At 45.1% G+C, this 18,034-nt stretch overlaps 2 protein-coding genes across 6 annotated transcripts; one reads left to right on the top strand and one right to left on the bottom strand.

The window, feature by feature from the left end:
- Nucleotides 1-1,515: 1,515 nt before the first annotated feature.
- TNFRSF9 (TNF receptor superfamily member 9) lies at nt 1,516-4,829 on the bottom strand. 2 transcript variants are annotated; one of them, XM_075172125.1, is made up of 7 exons: nt 4,616-4,829; nt 4,416-4,532; nt 4,009-4,146; nt 3,429-3,495; nt 3,177-3,313; nt 2,816-2,950; nt 1,516-1,878 (listed from the first exon to the last, which is right to left on the bottom strand). In XM_075172125.1, the coding sequence occupies exons 1-7, from the start codon at nt 4,734-4,736 to the stop codon at nt 1,760-1,762; spliced, it is 834 nt and encodes a 277-aa protein (XP_075028226.1). In that variant the 5' UTR covers nt 4,737-4,829; the 3' UTR covers nt 1,516-1,759. The 2 variants fall into 2 exon arrangements, with proteins under 2 accessions (XP_075028226.1, XP_075028228.1); XM_075172127.1 differs by lacking the exon at nt 2,816-2,950.
- PARK7 (Parkinsonism associated deglycase) lies at nt 4,180-14,801 on the top strand. Of its 4 annotated transcripts, none has more exons than XM_075172131.1 (7): nt 4,180-4,528; nt 8,723-8,857; nt 9,920-10,021; nt 10,684-10,743; nt 11,588-11,657; nt 13,306-13,392; nt 14,345-14,801. In XM_075172131.1, the coding sequence occupies exons 2-7, from the start codon at nt 8,768-8,770 to the stop codon at nt 14,497-14,499; spliced, it is 564 nt and encodes a 187-aa protein (XP_075028232.1). In that variant the 5' UTR covers nt 4,180-4,528; nt 8,723-8,767; the 3' UTR covers nt 14,500-14,801. The 4 variants fall into 4 exon arrangements, with proteins under 4 accessions (XP_075028232.1, XP_075028229.1, XP_075028231.1 ...); XM_075172128.1 differs by lacking the exon at nt 4,180-4,528 and adding an exon at nt 4,819-5,058; XM_075172130.1 differs by lacking the exon at nt 4,180-4,528 and adding an exon at nt 5,246-6,175.
- The last annotated feature ends 3,233 nt before the right edge of the window (nt 14,802-18,034 follow it).

Raw genomic sequence — 18,034 nt, 5'->3', positions numbered from 1 at the left:
ATTTACTTCTGCTTCAGGTACAGAAGAGGAAAAATAAGGGTTTTGCCTGTCTTTGGAGCATTCCAAAATACATGCAAAATGCACTAACAAAATGTAAAATTCCAACTGGTATCTCTTTTTCCAAGGAGAAAACACCGGATGTTTTGAGTTTTCACACGATGTGTACATTAATTCTCATACCTTATGTGTGGATTAGAAACTAATCACAGGCAGAACTATTTTGTCCTGTTCTAAGATATCATCCACTGGTGCAAAGGTCGCTCTTTGATTTATCAATAGATTGGTGGCTTTTCATGTGTCCTGTCCATGTCTTTAAGTTTGTGAACCTGATGTAATAGTCACTTAGTTCTCATGGTTGAAAGTACTAAGACAGGAGAGGAGACTTGGGCTAGGGATAAAAAGAAAGATTTATTTGACTTCACAGTTCAGGCTTCAGTATGATATTTATTTTCTCACATACTGTTTCATATTTACTTGTATACAAGTTATCAAAATGTGCAAGTGTAGTTTGGTGAAAATAATCTGCTATAAATATTCTGCTGAACGGAGAGATGGGCTGTTATTCTTCAAACACAAGAATAGCGTTCTCTAAGTTGAAATCACATAGAGGGGAAAATCATCCTTTACATGACATATTGGTGGGTTTTCATTCTATTTTCTGAATAACATTAACTGAAGAAATAAAATAAAACATTTGATTTTGTAAAAAGTTAAAAATGACGTTGCGAATGCCATCATTTAAACATGCATTTTGGTTTTTCTCTTCAAGACCAAAGTAACAGTAATTGATCAAAAAACCTGATAATAGTGTCTGATGTTAAAATCTTTCCAACCTCAGAGTTACAAAAATAGTACCAGAAATGTATCACAACTACATATACGGCATCTGCAATGCACATAGTATGTTTGCATCACCTAAAAGATCAAAGGTGAATGATGTAGGACTGAAGGTGGTGCAGTCCAGCTGCACAGTAACATCTATTTCTAAGATCAAGTCAACCACAGCTTTTCTCAGTGTTTCCACTGCCTCTCTTAAGCCAATGGGTGTAATACAACAGCAGATGCAAGCGATTATGAAACACTTTGCAGCTCTGGATTTTTATGGCTTCCTTTCTCCTACATATAAAAAGGTGTGCAAGTGGTCAGGCCAGGTATCTGTTTCAAGGGCGGATGGGATCTGAAATGAGGTCTGTCTGGTTTTGCACACAAAATCCAAGACTGTTGGCTTTGAGCCACACTTTAGGAGGAGCTGCAGCTCTAGACTCAAGAGGATGCCTGGTAATGGTAATAGAGACTATGAGTAGCTCTACTATGTGCAGATCTCCTTTTTAGCATCAAATGCTTTCAGACTGCATGCAAATTATGGCTCAGGCACCATTTATAAGAGGGACCAGAAAGCCATTCTGCCCTTCTATTACTGCTTTTAAGTGTAGTACTTCTTTCTATGTGTAGATCAAGTACCACTTCTTAGAGATATGACTCCTAGTTCTAGAGGAAGAAAGTCAGCAAACTAGATCTTTTTATTTTTTTATTTTTATTTTTTTAAGAGATGGAAAAAATGCACTTTTTCCTCAGTGGCTGGGCTATTTAGCACTCCGAAATCCACAGATTCTGATACCCTCTCTATGTAAACAGGTTCTTGTTCTGCGTTCCAAAAGGAAATTCAAATATGGTTGGTGTAAATGTGTCCCTTATTCTCAGAAATCAATTTGCACTTATTTAGGATTTTTTTTTTCCTCCACAGGCTTTGTTCCAATTCCTAGTTTACCAAAAGATCTCTGAATTCCATGGATTTGCCATATTCGCCTTGTTCTTCCTCAGGAAAGCGGCAGCTGCAGGCATCATCTTCCTGAATTGACTGTTCAGGTGTGGTATGCACTAAAGAAAAAGATCAAATGTTCACTTTCTGTTCTATTTATTCAGGCGTCTTATTAAACCCTTCCTCAGTCACAACTGCAGGAAGTCAGCAAGAAAAATTCTTCCAAATGATTCAATAATCTGAAATTATTCCTCTATAGCATGTACATCTGATAAAACTAATTTATCACACTTTGTTTTGCCAAATGCAACAAGGGCTGCTAGTGCTCTGTTTGCCATAGGAATGAAAGGAAGACCAACATGGAGTTGTTAGATTTTTGGTGTAATGCTATTGTCTCCTGTATTCAGAATTACACTAGAAGATGAAGCCCTTATCTCTAGGAAAGGACAGAACAAAAAATCCCAACTATAAACTATGTTGGATGCAATTCCATTTCATCTTTGTGCTGAACTCTTGAGCTTCCCTGGGGCTTATTAGCTCTCCGAGGGCAGTGCTGGATTCAGGCCGATTCTGCATCTGCGTAGCAGTACATCCTGACTGATATCCCCTCCTGTACTGCAGCTAAAGTTCAAAGATGCTCACTCCAGGCCACACATACTGTTTCTGAGCAGACAGAACTGAAAAGTGCTATTGCCACGCATGCTATTGCCACGCATGCCGAGGATGGCACCTGGAAGTAATAAACACAACTGACCCTTAACTGGATCAGCAAGGCTCAGCTTGAGCTTTTTCACCTCCCATGAATACCTCACATACTTCTATGGATATGCATGTAGTTAACCTGCAATATTGATAGAACACCCACAGGTAATTAAGTGCTTTCTGCAATAAAAATTCCAGAACTGTTTTCCTTTCAGTTACTGTTCTGACTTACGAGGCCAAAAAATGAAGCTATCTGCAACTATCTTATCTTTGAAAGATACTTAAAAACCTGGATTCGTGATTTCTGTCTAGTTTCAAAAAGAAAAATTGAGTTGAAGAGCGTATCTATCTTACTTTTCCTGAAGACAGCATGTAGTTTCTTTTTCTGCCAGATACTGAAGCATACGCACGAAGGTAGCAGAAACACTATGCACAACAGCCCAGCTACAGTAAGAAAAATTCTGATAATGTCCATCTGGAGGTCCTTCCCTAGGAAGCAAACAACATTCTCTAAGAAGTGTTACAGAGCAAAATTCTACTGCCCTTGAATTAGCTGACAACTTTGTCTCCAACTCTGCTTCTGGGTAAGTCTGCAACATTGGAAATGGATAGAAGAAAGGACTCCTGCTTTAAACAGTAAGTGAATGAGCTATAGTATGTTTCAAAGTAGGTCATAATTCTTTAGCTCTATAAGCAATATTATACAATGACTCACCTAGTACAGTGACAGAAAATGGAATTGCAGGAGACGTGGTAGGTAGAGTAGTGACTAAAGTGGGATTATCTGAGGCGTGTTTGCAAATGGCATCTTTTGCTGCAGTTCCAGGCTCCAGGACCTGGTTTGCAGAGCACCTGAAATATATTTAAAGCAAAACAGGAATTAAAAAAAGAAAGGAAAAAAAAAAAAACTGGATATTTTTTCCATGTTAAGTGTAACAGCTGTAGCATTTATTTTTAGATTACTTACTTTGTCCAGTTTTTACAGGAGCCATTGGGCTGATCGTTAAAAGTTCCATAGCGGCAAGTTTGGCAACCTTCAACAGACAACAGACAAGGACAGGTAAATTTGTACAAATTCACAAATAATGTGAAACATTATTTTTTGCCTGCTTGTACAATGACTATGATCCATATTCATAGAATTATTATTTTGTAAACTGCTCTAAGTATGCAAGGCAAGTCTTTCCCTGTGAGCTATGGACCAGTACAGTACTTGGCTACAGAGACAGTTTATTTGGCACGAGATACCACAAATCATGTCTAACTCCAGAGTTCCCAGCTCAGTTTCCTAGATGCTGGCGCCAAAAGAGCTGTCATGCAAGGGGAACTAACTGGTGCACGATTTGAGCTGCAGTAGGGCTCAGAGTTCGGTGGCTTTGCCTGCTGCTCCACGTGCTTGCTCCACGCACTGTGCAAACTGCTTAGCCGCAGTGGCAGCTTTTATCTTGCGAGGTCCTTACTCTAGTTTCCGTGCTGTGCAAGAGGCAGCAATGCGTCCGGTGCAGTGAGCGCAGGAGGTTTAAGCTGACAGGGGAAGGCGACCTTACCGCTCCTGGTGTTCTCCTGGCCCACGCCACAGCTTCGGTCGCAGCGGGAGCAGCCATCGCCGCTGCAGCGATACCCCTCCTTGCACGTGCATTCAGCATCGCTTTTTGAGGAACACACTTTTAAGTACCTGAATCTTCCTGGAAGGTGGAAACGAGTCGTAGGTTACATATGGGCTCAGGCACACTCAGCGCGGTGCAGCAAAGGCTCGGGACCTCTGCTCTCACAAAAATCAGCCTGGTGGCTTCATCGAGAAGGCCCGCAGACGCATCGCGTTATTGTGCCAGTGCCGTTTTCACTCGCAGCGACGTGACAAACTAACGCGCGATCTTTTACGCCAGGGAGGTAACAGAGGGGCTACAAGGAGCCGCCGTCCCCCCCGGGCCCCGTCGCCGCCGCCGCCCGGTACCTTCGCACTTCCGGCAGAGCGTGCAACCGCTGCGTCCCGCCGCGCTGGAGAAGGTGTCATGCGGGCACGGCCGGCAGGCCGCGGCCCGCCCGCAGTCCGCGCTCACCACGAAGGTACCTGCGGGCCGAGACAGAGAGTGGCTGTCGCGGGGCCGTGCGCAGTGGCCGGCGCCCCGCGGCCCGGCCCGGCCCAGCCCTTACCCGCTGGGCAGTCGGTGCCGCACGGCAGGGCGGTCGCGGGCCCAGGGCTCAGCGCCAGCGCCAGCAGCGCTGCCGGCAAGAGCGCCCGCGCCCGGCCCGCCCGCGCTGCTGCCCGTCCCATGGGGTCGGTGCGCGGCGGCGCGGCCCGCTAGAAGTGCGCGCGGGGCGGCGGGCGCCGGCCCTTAGGGGCCGCCCCCGGAGGGCCTGGTGCGTCAGCCCGGGGGCGGCGGGGAAACTCCGGCCCGGCGGGGCTTTCCGGCCCCCCCGGCGCGACCCCCGGCTCTGCCGGGCAGCGCCCGCAGCCCTCTCAGCGCTGCCGGGCAGCGCCCGCCGCTCCCTTCTGGGGCTTCCCGATGAGTCCCGCGCGGAATCTACGCGATGGCTTAGCGGTCCGGCCCGGCCTGTGCGGGCAGCGGAAGGCTCGCCGGCCGCGCCCCCGAAAGGTGAGGGGGGCAGTCTGGGTGGCGAGGCCGGTGCGGCCAGCGAGGGCGGAGCGGGTAGCCCGCACCGACATGTCTGCAAGCCGCTGTGCTGTGGGCGGAGATGCTGTGTCTGAATCGCCTCGGGAGGAGGCAAATCCTGCAGCGCAGGGATAACGGAGCGCTGCAGCCTGACGGCGGGTGCCGCCGGCGCTCGGCGCCTCCCCGCGCGGATCAGGCAGTAGGGCCGCTGACTCGCGCCGGGATGGCTGAGGCGGGTGGGAGGGAAACGGTGCGGTGCACGCGTGCGGGGGGCGGGTGACGGGCCCGCCGGCACGAGTCCGCGTGACGCTCGCTGCCCACGAGCGGGGGAGGCGCGCGCCTGGCGCTCCCGGCGGGGTCCGGCCGCTCAGCCCCGCCCCCTGCGGCTCCCCGCGGCCAATCCCCGCCGCTCTGGCGCGGGCGCGTGGCCGCGGGCGCTGTCGGCACCGGCCTGTGTCCTCCGGGCCCAAGCGCGGCGGGCGGCTGCTGCGCGGGCAGACGAGAACGGGAGGGACAGCGTGGAATAAGGAGGTCTCCAGAGTGCATCATAACTGACAAGTGAACGCAGCCTTCGGCTTGTGCGGGCCCGGTACAGAGGCAGTGAGTGCAAGGACTGGCCTGTCGAGGGTTTTGAGTGCAGCCCAGCGTGGGCAGCACACAAACCCCCCGTGCCGGGAGCAGAAGGCCGCAGCAGTCCCAGGACAGCCCCCAGCGAAGTCCTTCCCTGTGACTTGCTCTCCTGGTTCCTGAGCTGGACTTGAGCTGCTGTGCCAGAGCTCTCGTGAGCCCATCACCAGGGAACCAGCCCATGACTGCCAGCGCCTGCAAGCAGCAGTTTTACACGACAGGGCTATCTGCAGTCCTAAAGAGCCCCTTTAACAGCTCTGGCTGTTTTTCAAAATACTGAAGCTTCTCCTTAAGAACAGGGAAAACTCTGTCCTTGACCCATGGGCATTTTCTGCCTACCGTGAGCCTCGGGAAACAGGGATGTCGGTTAGACGTTTTGGGCAGAACTTGGAGAAGAACAGTGACTTCGCTCAGCGCGCTCTGTAGGTGTGAGGGCTGCCTGAGGAAAAAGCAGCAGCAGCTCGTTGCGAAGGTGCGTACCTTGTGGTTGCGCTGCTGTAGGAGGGTGACGTCACGCTGGTGGGCTCCGGAGCGCTCTCTGAAGCTGCGTTGTGAGCGAACGTGAGAAAAACGGAGTGCTTTGCAAAGATACGGACGAGTATCGGAGACGCGACCGCGAAGGGAGCGCAGGCAGTGCGCCAAGCGGGGCGCCGGGGCAGGGCGGGCTGCAGGCGCGGGGTGCGGAGCGGGAGGCGGCGGCGGCCTGGCCGCGGCGGGAAGGCGGGGCCGGGGCGGGGGCGGGGCCGCCCAGAGTTGCCCGCGCCTCGGCCGAGGTGAGTCGCCGCCGCCGCTCCCGCCGCCCGCTCCTGCGGGGCGCGTCGCGCCCCGGCTCGCCGGGGCTGGCCGGAGGAGCCCCCCGGAGGGTGGCGGGCGGGGGGGGCTGGCCGGGGGCGGAGGGCGTGGGTTTTGCGGGGCTGCGCGGGGGGTGCGCGGGGCCCCGGGGCCTGCCGGCCTGCCGGGGCTGCGCCGCCTCAGCAGGCGCCGCGGTGGCTCCGCTTAGCGGGCAAGGTGGGAAGGCCGCTTGCTCGTCCCCTGGGGACCGAGCCTCCCCGCGCCTGTGCTCCGCGCGATTGCAGGCGCTGCAGCCTCGCCCGGTGCCGCTCTTCGCGGGCTTCCGAAATCCTTGTCACGTCGAGTGGTGCCGTGTGCTGCAATAAACACGTGAATGTGTAGGGACGCGGCCTTTCATCCAGACTGGCTGAGCTGATGACCCTTAAAACTTCCCTTGCCTCTGGTAGCTAACTGTTTGGGCGGGGCGTTGAAGGGTGTTTTTTTCTTGGAGTTTCTGATTCAGCCGTCTGCCAGAAGTCACCGTCTTGAGAAGTGTGCACGTACCCACGTAGGGGAATACGTTTAGCTTAAAGGTTTGAAGCAGCCTGTGCATGTGCTGGCACTGAGAAGCAAATGGAAGACTTGTATTTACTACACGTAGATAGCTTACTAAATGAAGTGGCTGTTATTTCCGTATAACTTGGTTCTGCCCTCTCGGAAACTGGTCTTGCCCTGGTAGCATTTACAGCGTGACAGCTATTTACGTGTGCACCTACATAAAGAACAGTACTAATGCTCAAGAACGTGTCAGCGTATTATGATAAATGTCTAAGGACAGTAGGGAGAGACTGCATTTTGCTAGATTAGGGGAAAGAAAAGCTTTCAGGATCAGGTGCCTATTTGCATCTAAAGAACTAATGAAAGAGAGGGATACAAAGTATGATCTAGAGTATTTTTCTACAGTAAGAAGCAAATGCAGCATTTCTGTGTTGTGGCTATTCAGGTGGTCTGTTGCTAGATAGTCAAATTCATACAAAAATTAGTTTTGCAGAATCAACGTATACCTTCAAGATGAATTATTAAGAAGCTCCAGATTGTCCTGAAGTTATTGCTAATACTTATGATTGGAGTGTACTTGTTCAGTTGGCCTTGCATTTGACAATACATAAAGCTGCCCTAAAAGTGGGATTTGACACACTGAATTAGTCTGCTTGGGCTGGTTCTGCATTCTGCTGTATATTACTGCATTCTAGAAATAGCGTCTTTCTAAATGAGGCTCATAGTAGGGAGCCTGAAAGTAGACAAAATTGAAGCAGGATGAGGGGATGATTTTCTTTTTGTGTAGGCAACTAAATGTGGATCTCATTTTATGAAGAGCTCCTAGGCGCTACATGCATTTCTGGATGTAAAGTCCCTAGGTGGGAAAAAATCCCTGTCTCATAGGGTGGATGACCTGTGAAATGCTTTCTCACACCACAGATGCTTTCACAGACTTCTGTCAGACCAGTATGAGTTAGTGTGTGTTTTACATGATGTAGTTAAAGTTATTTTAACTTAACCTTCAAATGGAAATTTGGCCATTCACCTCAACTTTAATTTAGGAGCTAAAAAAAAAAGTCTTAAGCCTGGTTTGTTCCATTTGCTAAATTCTGTGGTCTGCTCCCCCATCACACATGTGCACACAAGCTTCTCCCCCACAAAATTGTGAAATACCCAGAAAATCTGTTGCTCAGGTTTTGCAGGGGCACTGGTTGAATCATTATAAGTCACAGGAAACTCTTCATGAAGTGTGCTGTGTGGAAACTAAATACCAGACATGAGGTCAAAGCTCATGCAAGCCCTTTATATAAATGCTGACCTGGGTAGGAGTCAGTAGTCTGGGTATGAGTGAGGGTGTGCAAACTGAAAACAGCTATCCCACCCACCTTGAACCCTTTTCTCTGGCAGACTCAAGTCACGTAAAGTCTTGATTAGGCCACGCTGCTTCCTCTTCTGGTGCTGATGTGCTCTGCCTCCCGCTGCACAAATGTCTTAATCCCTTAATATCATAACACATTCTTTGTAAAAAGCTTTTTAGTTAAATGGGATTGCTATGAATATTAGTTAAAGCTAGTGAACCATTTTGAGGTGGCTTAAATGAAGGATAATGCAAAAATGCAAATTACTCAATGTTAAACTTCACCATTAGGAGGGATTTGTACTAGGGGATTTGCCTTCTAACCACATTTTCTCTTTCTACCCCCCTCAGCCCCTCCCTTCACAGCCCTGTCACCTAATAGCAACCCCTCAAGTTATGGCCTCAAAAAGAGCATTGGTGATTCTAGCAAAAGGGGCAGAGGAAATGGAAACTGTAATCCCCACTGATGTTATGAGAAGAGCTGGGGTGAGTATGCAGACAATGAAAAATCTTTTTGTGAGTGCTTGGTCAAGGGAAAATCTTTGCCTCAAGTTGATATTCATTGCTAGGGGCTCAAGGGGTAGTCTGTTGTATGAGGTGAAAATTTACCCATGCCTTCTTACTGGTTAGCAAATATTTGTGCCGTGCCCCAAATAAGCATGCATGACAACTAACATCTGTGCAAAAGGTAAACTTTTAAAATAAGAGCCTAATATAGACTAGAGTGGATGTTTCAAGTAAATCTTGCCCTGTCAGAAAACACGGCTACTCCCGTGCATAGTAACAGGAGGTGCTTTTTCTGTAGGAGTCTGAACAGCTCAGTACATTACAGTTCATCACATTGCGCAGCTTTTCTTGAACTACTTCTAAAATTCTGTTATTAGCTAGAATTCTGTCTCGTGGGATTCCTCGTGCTGTTTGTTACTTTTGCAACTGTAGTGGTACACATTGTTACCATCTGATTAGGTAGGAAAATAAGATTTTAAATAAATACACCAACTTCACGTGTATAGAAGCGACTAAAATAAAAATTACCTTCTCCCACCACCTCCATTAATATACTCCCCATTTTGGCTGCCATAAGAAGCACAAGCTTGTCTGCTTATTTAGTGAATGTGAGCTATGATATGCACATCTATGATGATATGACCAGGTATCTAAAAGTCAAGGGAGAAAATTGAACACGCCATAAGTGTGTTCAAGAATGGCTTGAGCCTACAGGGAGGCTTTAATTCATTATCTGATTTACTTAGTCCGGCTCTCCTGGGTTGTATTGTTTTGTTTAAAACCTGTGGGATCAGATATTCTCTGAATGCTCTCCTTGAAAGGTTGAACTATTAGAGGTATTTGTTAATCTCTAGGTGAATATTACTGCTTACCTTGTGCGTTTGGACCTAATCATGGTTTGGGGAAGCTTAAGTAAGTGTTGCCCTGTTCTTGACAGTTTTCAGCAGTGCTTCACTCATTCTGTGTACTACTTAAGAACTAACATAGAAGAAAAATGCCCTAAATTTTTGGATTGTAATGACATATGTATTCTTCCGTTAGATCAAGGTAACTGTTGCAGGCCTAACAGGAAAAGAACCAGTGCAGTGTAGTCGAGATGTCTTCATTTGTCCTGATGCCAGTCTTGAAGATGCCAGAAAAGAGGTTGGTCGTAACCCTGATCTCATACAATGGCCAACATAGCCTTTCTCACAGTTTCAGAGGTGAATTTGGAAAGTTCATGCATTACCTTTAGAAATATGTTGCATGTTACGTTAGCTCTATGCAGTAGTGAATCACAGAACTGCACATCCCGCAGTGCTCCCCTTCAGTGTTGTCCTGCTTCATAGCATGCTAGGATCAGACAGGTTTCTTAACTCTGCAGAGGTATTTGTTTTTGCAAAGCATCAAAACATAAAGCTTTGTTTTGCGTGTTAGTCAGCCCAACAAAATACCGTCATTTGGAACAACTGAAAAGTTCTGATGGGAAGCTAAACAATGCTATAGCTAGACCTGTAGTAAGGTTGGGCCAAAACCATTTGTTCTTACAATGCAAGAGCTGCCGTTTGCTTGCTGAAGCTCTTAAATGCACTAGGCTTAAAAGTTAGTTCTGTGACAGATTTTATCGATAATAGGCTCTTCCTGGAATAGGAAACAGTATTTTGTTCCATAATTGGAACTGGTTTTCTGATTGTAAAGCGTTGCTCAATGGAAGAAAAGGTAGATCGCTTTGCTTCTCACTCAACTCAGCTGTAGTGGCCTTAAAACAGTGTAACTTACCTACCAGCCTCCGTTCAACAGAACAATTTTATCTTTTGTTTGTTTAGGGGCCATATGATGTCGTGGTCCTGCCTGGGGGTAACCTTGGAGCTCAAAACTTGTCAGAGGTAAAGTTCTGGTATCTTAAAGATTCATGGGCATCCTCCTGAGTAGTGGGTGGTTTGTGCAAATTCAGTTCAGCATCTGAAAATTCTCTTCTGAATGAATCAGTAAACTAATTGTTAATTGTCTTAAGCCTTCTTGTGAATATATAGGTGGGACGACTGGGTAAATTCTTGGACTTGAGTACCTAGTTAAGCAGAATAAAAATGGAAGGGTGCTCTGTATTGTGGGAAGATCTTGGTTCGTAATTATATGAAGACGAAACAGTTACAAATGAAGATCTAATTCCATGAAATATAAACCAGGCCAAACCCACAGGACTCTGTTCCTTTCCTCAAGAATTCTGTCTTCAGTGCAAAACGGTGGTAGCGGTGGCATAAATACTTTGGGGAAGGCAGGCAGACAAACAAGTTGATCGATCAGATAGGATTTAGATGGTATCACATAGTTTGTAAGCCCTGGAATGTGAGACAAATATCCGTATAAATCTTCTTAAGAATGATGGAGACTGGCTGGAGGTATCTTATGAATACTCTTTCCTATTTGTCTTGTGAAGTTTTCGAACAACAACTTTCTATGGCCATGGATTAACCAGCTTTTACGTGGGCCAACTACTTCCTTGCAGTTCCTTCCGATTTCCTTGCTCTTTCCTTGTAGGGCAAGTATTTATTGGTTTGAGTTTTTCTCCTTCTTAGTGTTTTCATTGCCCTCTGTCCTGAGGCAGGATGGAGAGTTGTCAGCTGGTTTTCTTTGTAAAACTTGTTTATGAATTTGCAGTGGAAAATATTTTAACCGTGCTTCAAATAGTCAACCCCAAACAATGACTTGTGACATGGTTTCTTCATACAGTCTCCTGCTGTGAAAGACATTTTGAAGGACCAGGAAAACAGAAAAGGCCTGATTGCTGCTATATGTGCAGGTGGGTTAACAAGACATCTTGCTTTGTAAAGCATTTGGATATTTTGAAGGGGCACGCAGACAGTTTCCTGTCTTAGAAATCTGTATTCCTGTAATATAGTAGCAGGGATTTGTACTATATATGCACCCATCAGCATTTGAATTTTTTGTAAATTTAATAGCTGAGGAATCTCTAAAATATTGTGAACACTTATCTTGCAAGTTCTGCCTCGGTCCCCGTTCTTTCCAATCAGCAGTGTTACTGTCTTTAAAATAAAAAGTGAAAGGTAATGTGCTAGGATTTTTTACAAAATATTTGCTTATTCTGGTGATCTTTCTGCGAGGACACAGTGCTGGCAGAACATCATTGCTATAAATTTATCTCACATCTCCTCTCCTGCCCTTTAGCTTCAGAAGGAAGGCTGTAAATATAGAATTACAGGCTCATCCTTTCTCATCTGAGTGGTAGCAAAAGATGGAATTACTCTGAGGAGAGGCTTGTCCGCTTACGTATTCTGCATGGCCTAGGTATCCAGACTTGTATGTAAAAAAGCAAGATGAACAATTGCCAATACTCCCAACTGAACAGAGAGGCTGGCCTAGGTACCTGTAGCTGAGAACGAGGAGAGTGACGATGAGTGTGTAAAAGACAGTCTAACAGAGTGTGTTTGTGGAGTGTATTTTCACTTTTGTTTTCTGGTACGTTGCTGGGGTTTTTTTGCTTTCATTCTTCAGTTAGGTGATATGCATACAGAGTTGTGAATGTTCTTGAACTTGGCAGTGGTAGTCTTCTACTTCTCTATCTGTATCTCTTGCAGAATAATTGCAAATTCACGGTTACCTAATAAAGGCCTTTGCTTGTAATCCGGACAGTTCATTTATTTAGGTATAATGCTTCTTAGAGCTGATTCCAACTGAACACAAAGAAGGTTATTTCCTGGGCTATATTGGAAATGAATCAAATGTACAGAAGTGAAACTCACATTAGGCAAATCCTGCCTTCAGTTTCTTTTGGAATTCCCATAAGGATTTTCTGTCAGATGACTGAAGACTTCTTGACACAAACTCCTTCCTCAATTCAGGCCAAGGAGGAAGTATGAAAAGAAAAGAGAAAGATGTTAAAACCAAAAACTTAGCAGTTAGCCCATGATCTGTCCAAAATACGGCTTGGCACACAGTTCCAACATGCAAAGGCTTGCTCAAATGAAATTTTATCTGTTAAGTCTCTTAAATTCAAGGGTTAACAAGGTCGTAAAGTAATTGTACCTAGTTAGTGTTCAGATTGAAATGCAGACTTTTTGTTACTTAGTTTCAAGTAGTTTTAAATAAAATGTATTATCTGGAAATAAAATGACCATTGTTTTTGACTCCTTCAAAGGCAGCACAATGATTGGTAGGACAGCTGTGTGAAATGAGTGTTCTCTAAACCTTCTCTTTTCTTCATCTGTTTCTCCGTACAGGGCATTTTGTGTAATAGAATGGGAGAGATTATACTGCTGTGTTCTTTTTGAGGCTTTTTGCTTCAGAGATGGGGCAGGCATCAGTTTTATAAAAAGTAGTGTGTTCACAGTGAGCTTTGGCCCCTTGAGGGCCTAGTGCCTGAACGTGTGTTCTTAAAAGTGTTTGTAGTAGAAAACAGTTCCTCATTGGTGCAACTTGTGTCCTTACAGGTCCTACTGCCCTTCTGGCACATGGGATAGGGTTTGGAAGTAAAGTCACAACACATCCTTTGGCCAAAGATAAAATGATGAATGGAGGTATGTAATGACTTTTCTAAGTTTCTTTCTAAACCCTTCTCAGGATTTTGGTTTTTTTAGCTGAACCCTTGATTTAAAGAAAGGAAAATAGCTTTTGTATCTTATTTTGTATCTCTGAATTTCCTTAATGCTTTCCTGAACGTAATCAAAATTCAACTGAATATGCTAAGACTGTATTTCTAAATCTATTTAACTGAAAATACAAGGCTGTATTAACATGCTCATCCTTGGGGAAAATACGCTGCTGCTGTGCTACCAGGAGCATTTTTTCCCTTATCCTCTGAGGCTGAGCCATCTCTTGCCCTTTTGGTTCTTTGCCTCAGTGGTCCTAACAGCAAACCCCAGCAGCACCTTTCCTGCTCTCCCATGAGTAGTGCTTTGGTGCTATGAGTAGCTGATGGGTCCACATTTCTTTCTCGTACCTAAAAGAAGTGGGGGCGAAGCATTATTAAGAAGTCATTCTGTCAACATTAACGAGTCTGAAGGTGAGCAGGAGATGGCAGGGTTTCTCCAGTTTCCTCTGCGTGCGTTTGGAAAAAAGAAAGTTGTGAACAGCTACACAAAAGCAGTCTGACTTCCAAAAGAAACCCCATGGGAACTGACAGGCATAGCGAGCGCTTCTTGATGAGCTTGTAGAATCAGAGGTGCATTCCCATACCGTGCGAATAAGCTGCCAGAGCTCCTTGCGGGCCCTTTTCCTCCCTGAGGACTCAGGCAGCTGCTTGGTTCCGGAGGGGCAGGGGTACGGAGCCCAAGGCAGGCTGGGCCCACACAGGTGGCTGAGGTGCCTTCTGCAGAGCATGACGCTGTTGGCGGGGAGCCGTCGCTCCTCAGCTGCTGTAGCCTGCAGGCAGCGGGCGGCAGTGCTCTGCGGCAGGCAGGTCTATGCTCTGCGGCAGCTGTTGGCACTGTGCTGGAGACTGACCCTCTTTCTGTTGTGTGTCCCCCCAAGCACACTACTGCTACTCCGAGAGCCGAGTGGAGAAAGATGGGAACATCCTCACCAGCCGCGGCCCTGGTACCAGCTTTGAATTTGGGTTGGCCATTGTTGAAACGCTGATGGGGAAGGAAGTGGCTGAACAGGTGAAGGCACCCCTAATACTGTAAGAGTGAAATCCTGATGTGGGACAGGGAGTAGGAAAATTTTGGATGGAGAGTCTTGTCCTTTGTAGAGTAACTGTAAGATGCACTGTTGCAAATACAATTTAATTGTGGGTGAAATTAGCAAATGTACTTACCTAATCTGGGATACCTTAACAAACCAATGATCTTTATTTCTGGAAAAAGATCCTGTTAGCAAAAAGCTTCATCACAAAAAAGCAGCCAGCACCTAATAATCTTAGCTCTTGGATGGTATTTAAAAATCACATGGGAAAATTTGCTGAGTAAATAAAAATGAAGCAACCCTGCTTGTGTGTTGTTTCTTTGTGTGTTTTCTCCCTACCCAAGACCTATGAAACCTTTTTACCACTATGGCTAGCAATGTACTATTCAAAACAACTTCTGCCTAGAATCTCGCACAGTTCTTAGGAAGTATGAGCTGAAATGAGAAGGTGGTCAAGCACTGGAGCCAGCTCCCTAGGGAAGTGATCATGGCCCCAAGCCTGTCAGTGTTCAAGAAGCATTTTGACAATGCTCTTAGATACATGGTTTCACTTTCAGGTTACCATGTGTGGAGTCAGGAGGTGGTGGACTTGATGACCCTCATAGGTCTCTTCCAATTCAAGATATTCTATGATACTATGAAATAGATTATTAAGTTGTAACTTAGAATTTGTTAAACCAATATTTAGTTTCCTGTATACAAATAAGGCCAATAACTAATATTAGTTCTAAGGCAGCATGGAACTAAATTAAAAGCAGGAATATTTTTACCTTGTCAAGCACCCTAGAGTTCCTATAGCTAGCAGGTTGTCCATGATACCGTTGGAATTTGTCTTCTACATTAAATGATTGCAGATCCATTGAGCTATTTAGGCAGCTAATAATCAGCATAAAGCAGGAAGTTTGAACTTAGTAGCTTACCACCAGTGGCAGTGCTTGTTTCTGCTTACTATGAATCGGAACTTGCTACAAGCCTGGCTTAAGTGAGCATATGTCAGTTTAGAGGAGTTGCTGGGCAGGTCTCTGAAGGAAGTAGTGGAGCTGTATCCCCATGAGAATTAAGAATTTGGGATCAATTTTTGTCTTTGCTACCTTTCTTTTACCAAATAACTCTACTGTTACCTGGCTCTGTCAGCAACCACACTCACAAGATGGTACCTCACTGGACTCTGAAGTTACCACAGCATCTGGAGACCTGGTTCTGTATACCTCTGAAGTGTACAGTCTGAACTTCAGAAAATGACTGCATAGGTGCCTTTATGATTGGTTATTTTAATGGCAAACAACTTCATTCTCAATTACTGCATTTTGAAATACATAGGTACTTTTGCAAATTTAGAATTAAGAAATGTCACTACATTGTTAGTACCTACTGGAAGAACTGCTTTAGCTGTGTGCTCTGCCTCTAATTTGCTTAGGAAATCTTTCATATGTTTCTCTAGCTTTGAAATATGCTCAAGATATGCAAAAAGTTGTAATCTATGTAAGATTGGACATGTTTGTTTGTTAAATCTGCACGTCTAACTGGTATTGCCATGCAAATGTAAACCAAATGATGGAAAGATTCTTTGTCCTAGAATCTGGAATAATCACTTGGTTTGTAAATGGGCATGATTCAGAATACAGGAAAAGCTGTGCACTCCTGGGCTGTAGTACTGCTTTATAGCATTAGAAGGAAAATATTTCCATGCCTGTATTACATTTAGGCTTCCAGAAATCTTTTAATATAAGGCATTAACGCAGCGGCCGCAAATTTTATAATACTTTTTTTTTTTTTATTCTAAGGCTGAGAGAGTTCAGTTTACAGAAATGAGGTTCGCAATGGGTACATTTGGGCTTTCTCACTCCTCTAAAAGTAGTAATAGGAAAATCAGTCAGTAAAATGAGCTTAGAGCCCATTAATGTATCTGGTTAACTTTCAGATTCTTTCACTGCATTCGGCAAAAAGGACTTGGTTTGTGAAATGTGGTAATGCTACTTGCATCACAGTTTCCTTCATGAAGCTGACCCTGTTCTCAACCTTTTACATTGCAGATGTCCATTAAATCTGAATTTACATGGGTTCTCTGTTTCTGCCAAGGTGTCATTAACTCAGTCTTTAAGTTAGGGGAGGTGTATGAACTCAGATTAGGCTAATTTTCCTCTTCTGGGAAGTGTTAAGAAGGAATTTGCTGATTTGAGGGGAAAAAAAAATTTCCTTCCAATTTGTGAAATGCTTTTTTCCTCTCTCCTTATCCATTTCATACAGAGGCTACATAGCTGTTACATACCTCTTTTCCTAAAATCCCCTTTATCTGCTACTAAAAGATGAGATAAGGTACTTTTCTGCTCAGTGTTTCATGAATGCTAGAAACTTTGCGTCTTTTTATTATTGGCAAGCTTTAGTTTTAGAGCCTACGGTAATTGGATATTTGCTGCCACAGAACTCGGCTTAAAATGAAGAGAGTGCATCCACTCTTCTCTAGCTAGCATTTACCGTTTTGTTCCCTGGCAGTTGGAGGATTTGGGGGATTGTTTTTTGTTTTCCTGCGGAGAAGGTAGTCAGTTAGCATCTGCTGTATGCCTCATATCAGCTCTCAAGAACAGTGTGGTTTTTTTCTTTTGATTCTTGTTGTTGTGTAGGCTTGAATGCATAACTGAGAGTGAGCTCTTTTAGTGAATTGAGAAGTATTATGTGACTTAGGAACAGGAATATACACAAGATGGCATAGATGCCAGTGCCAGCAGTGAATACTTGCAATGCTGAAAAATATTTTCCTTCAGAATGAAGGAGCTTATAAATGAAGAAGCAGCTCTGAACCAGAAGAAACAAAGAACATGTGGAGAGTGAGTGGTCTGGTTTTGCTGCAGTTCTTTGGCAAGTTTCTTTCCAAAAAGGGAAAGCAAAGTACACAGGCACAAATCCTAACCCAGGAATATGTCCCTCTGAGCAACAGAGAAAGGATGCTCTCCTAGAGAGAGAAAGGCATTACTTTTAAAATAGGTGGAGACAAACACAGCCATAACAGATGCAAAACAGCCTGCACACTAGTACTTAGAGCTGAAAAGTACACTAGGGAATATGCTTCATTCAGTAAATACAAGCCTTGGACAGTTCGTTGGCCATTTTGAATATGCATACTATTTGGTATGACCTAACTACAAGGCATGAAACCCACAGTGACTGTCAGAGCCAAGAATAGTTACTTAATAAGATTATTTTGTTTGTTCTTTCAAAAAAAAGATGCATTGTGATGCAAGGTATAAGCAATGATCCCAAAATGATAAAAGACAGCTATCTTCCAGCAGCCTGGATGACATGTGACTTGGTTGGAAAGATAAGCATGTAACAGAGAAGTAGGAAGGTGCCAACCACAGAAATAATCACGAGCACTGCATCCATACCGTCATTCATGTTCACATACTGTATCTCCAGAACAAAAGGATGCATTGCTCTTACATGGAGACTACGTTTTAGTAGGATACGGGCTGCAATGTTTGAAGTTTGGAAAACAGGCAACAAAACACCGAGTGAATGAAGAAATTGTTGCCCAAAATT

The sequence above is a fragment of the Calonectris borealis genome, chromosome 23 (assembly GCF_964195595.1).
Source record: "Calonectris borealis chromosome 23, bCalBor7.hap1.2, whole genome shotgun sequence".
NCBI lineage: Eukaryota > Metazoa > Chordata > Aves > Procellariiformes > Procellariidae > Calonectris > Calonectris borealis.
The sequence above is the reverse complement of the archived record's forward strand: the minus strand, read 5'-3'. Positions and strand labels throughout refer to the sequence as shown.

What these genes read in the sequence shown, in the direction of transcription:
- TNFRSF9 (XM_075172125.1), bottom strand. Translation starts at nt 4,736, where the DNA reads ATGGGACGGGCAGCAGCGCGGGCGGGCCGGGCGCGGGCGCTCTTGCCG. An exon ending in TCCTGTAAAAACTGGACAAA is followed by an intron (nt 3,314 to 3,428) that starts GTAAGTAATCTA and finishes AATATATTTCAG; the next exon opens with GTGCTCTGCAAACCAGGTCC. An exon ending in ACATGCTGTCTTCAGGAAAA is followed by an intron (nt 1,879 to 2,815) that starts GTAAGATAGATA and finishes CTTTTTCTTTAG; the next exon opens with TGCATACCACACCTGAACAG.
- PARK7 (XM_075172128.1), top strand. Translation starts at nt 4,969, where the DNA reads ATGAGTCCCGCGCGGAATCTACGCGATGGCTTAGCGGTCCGGCCCGGC. An exon ending in ATGTTATGAGAAGAGCTGGG is followed by an intron (nt 8,858 to 9,919) that starts GTGAGTATGCAG and finishes TTCTTCCGTTAG; the next exon opens with ATCAAGGTAACTGTTGCAGG. An exon ending in GATTGCTGCTATATGTGCAG is followed by an intron (nt 11,658 to 13,305) that starts GTGGGTTAACAA and finishes GTGTCCTTACAG; the next exon opens with GTCCTACTGCCCTTCTGGCA.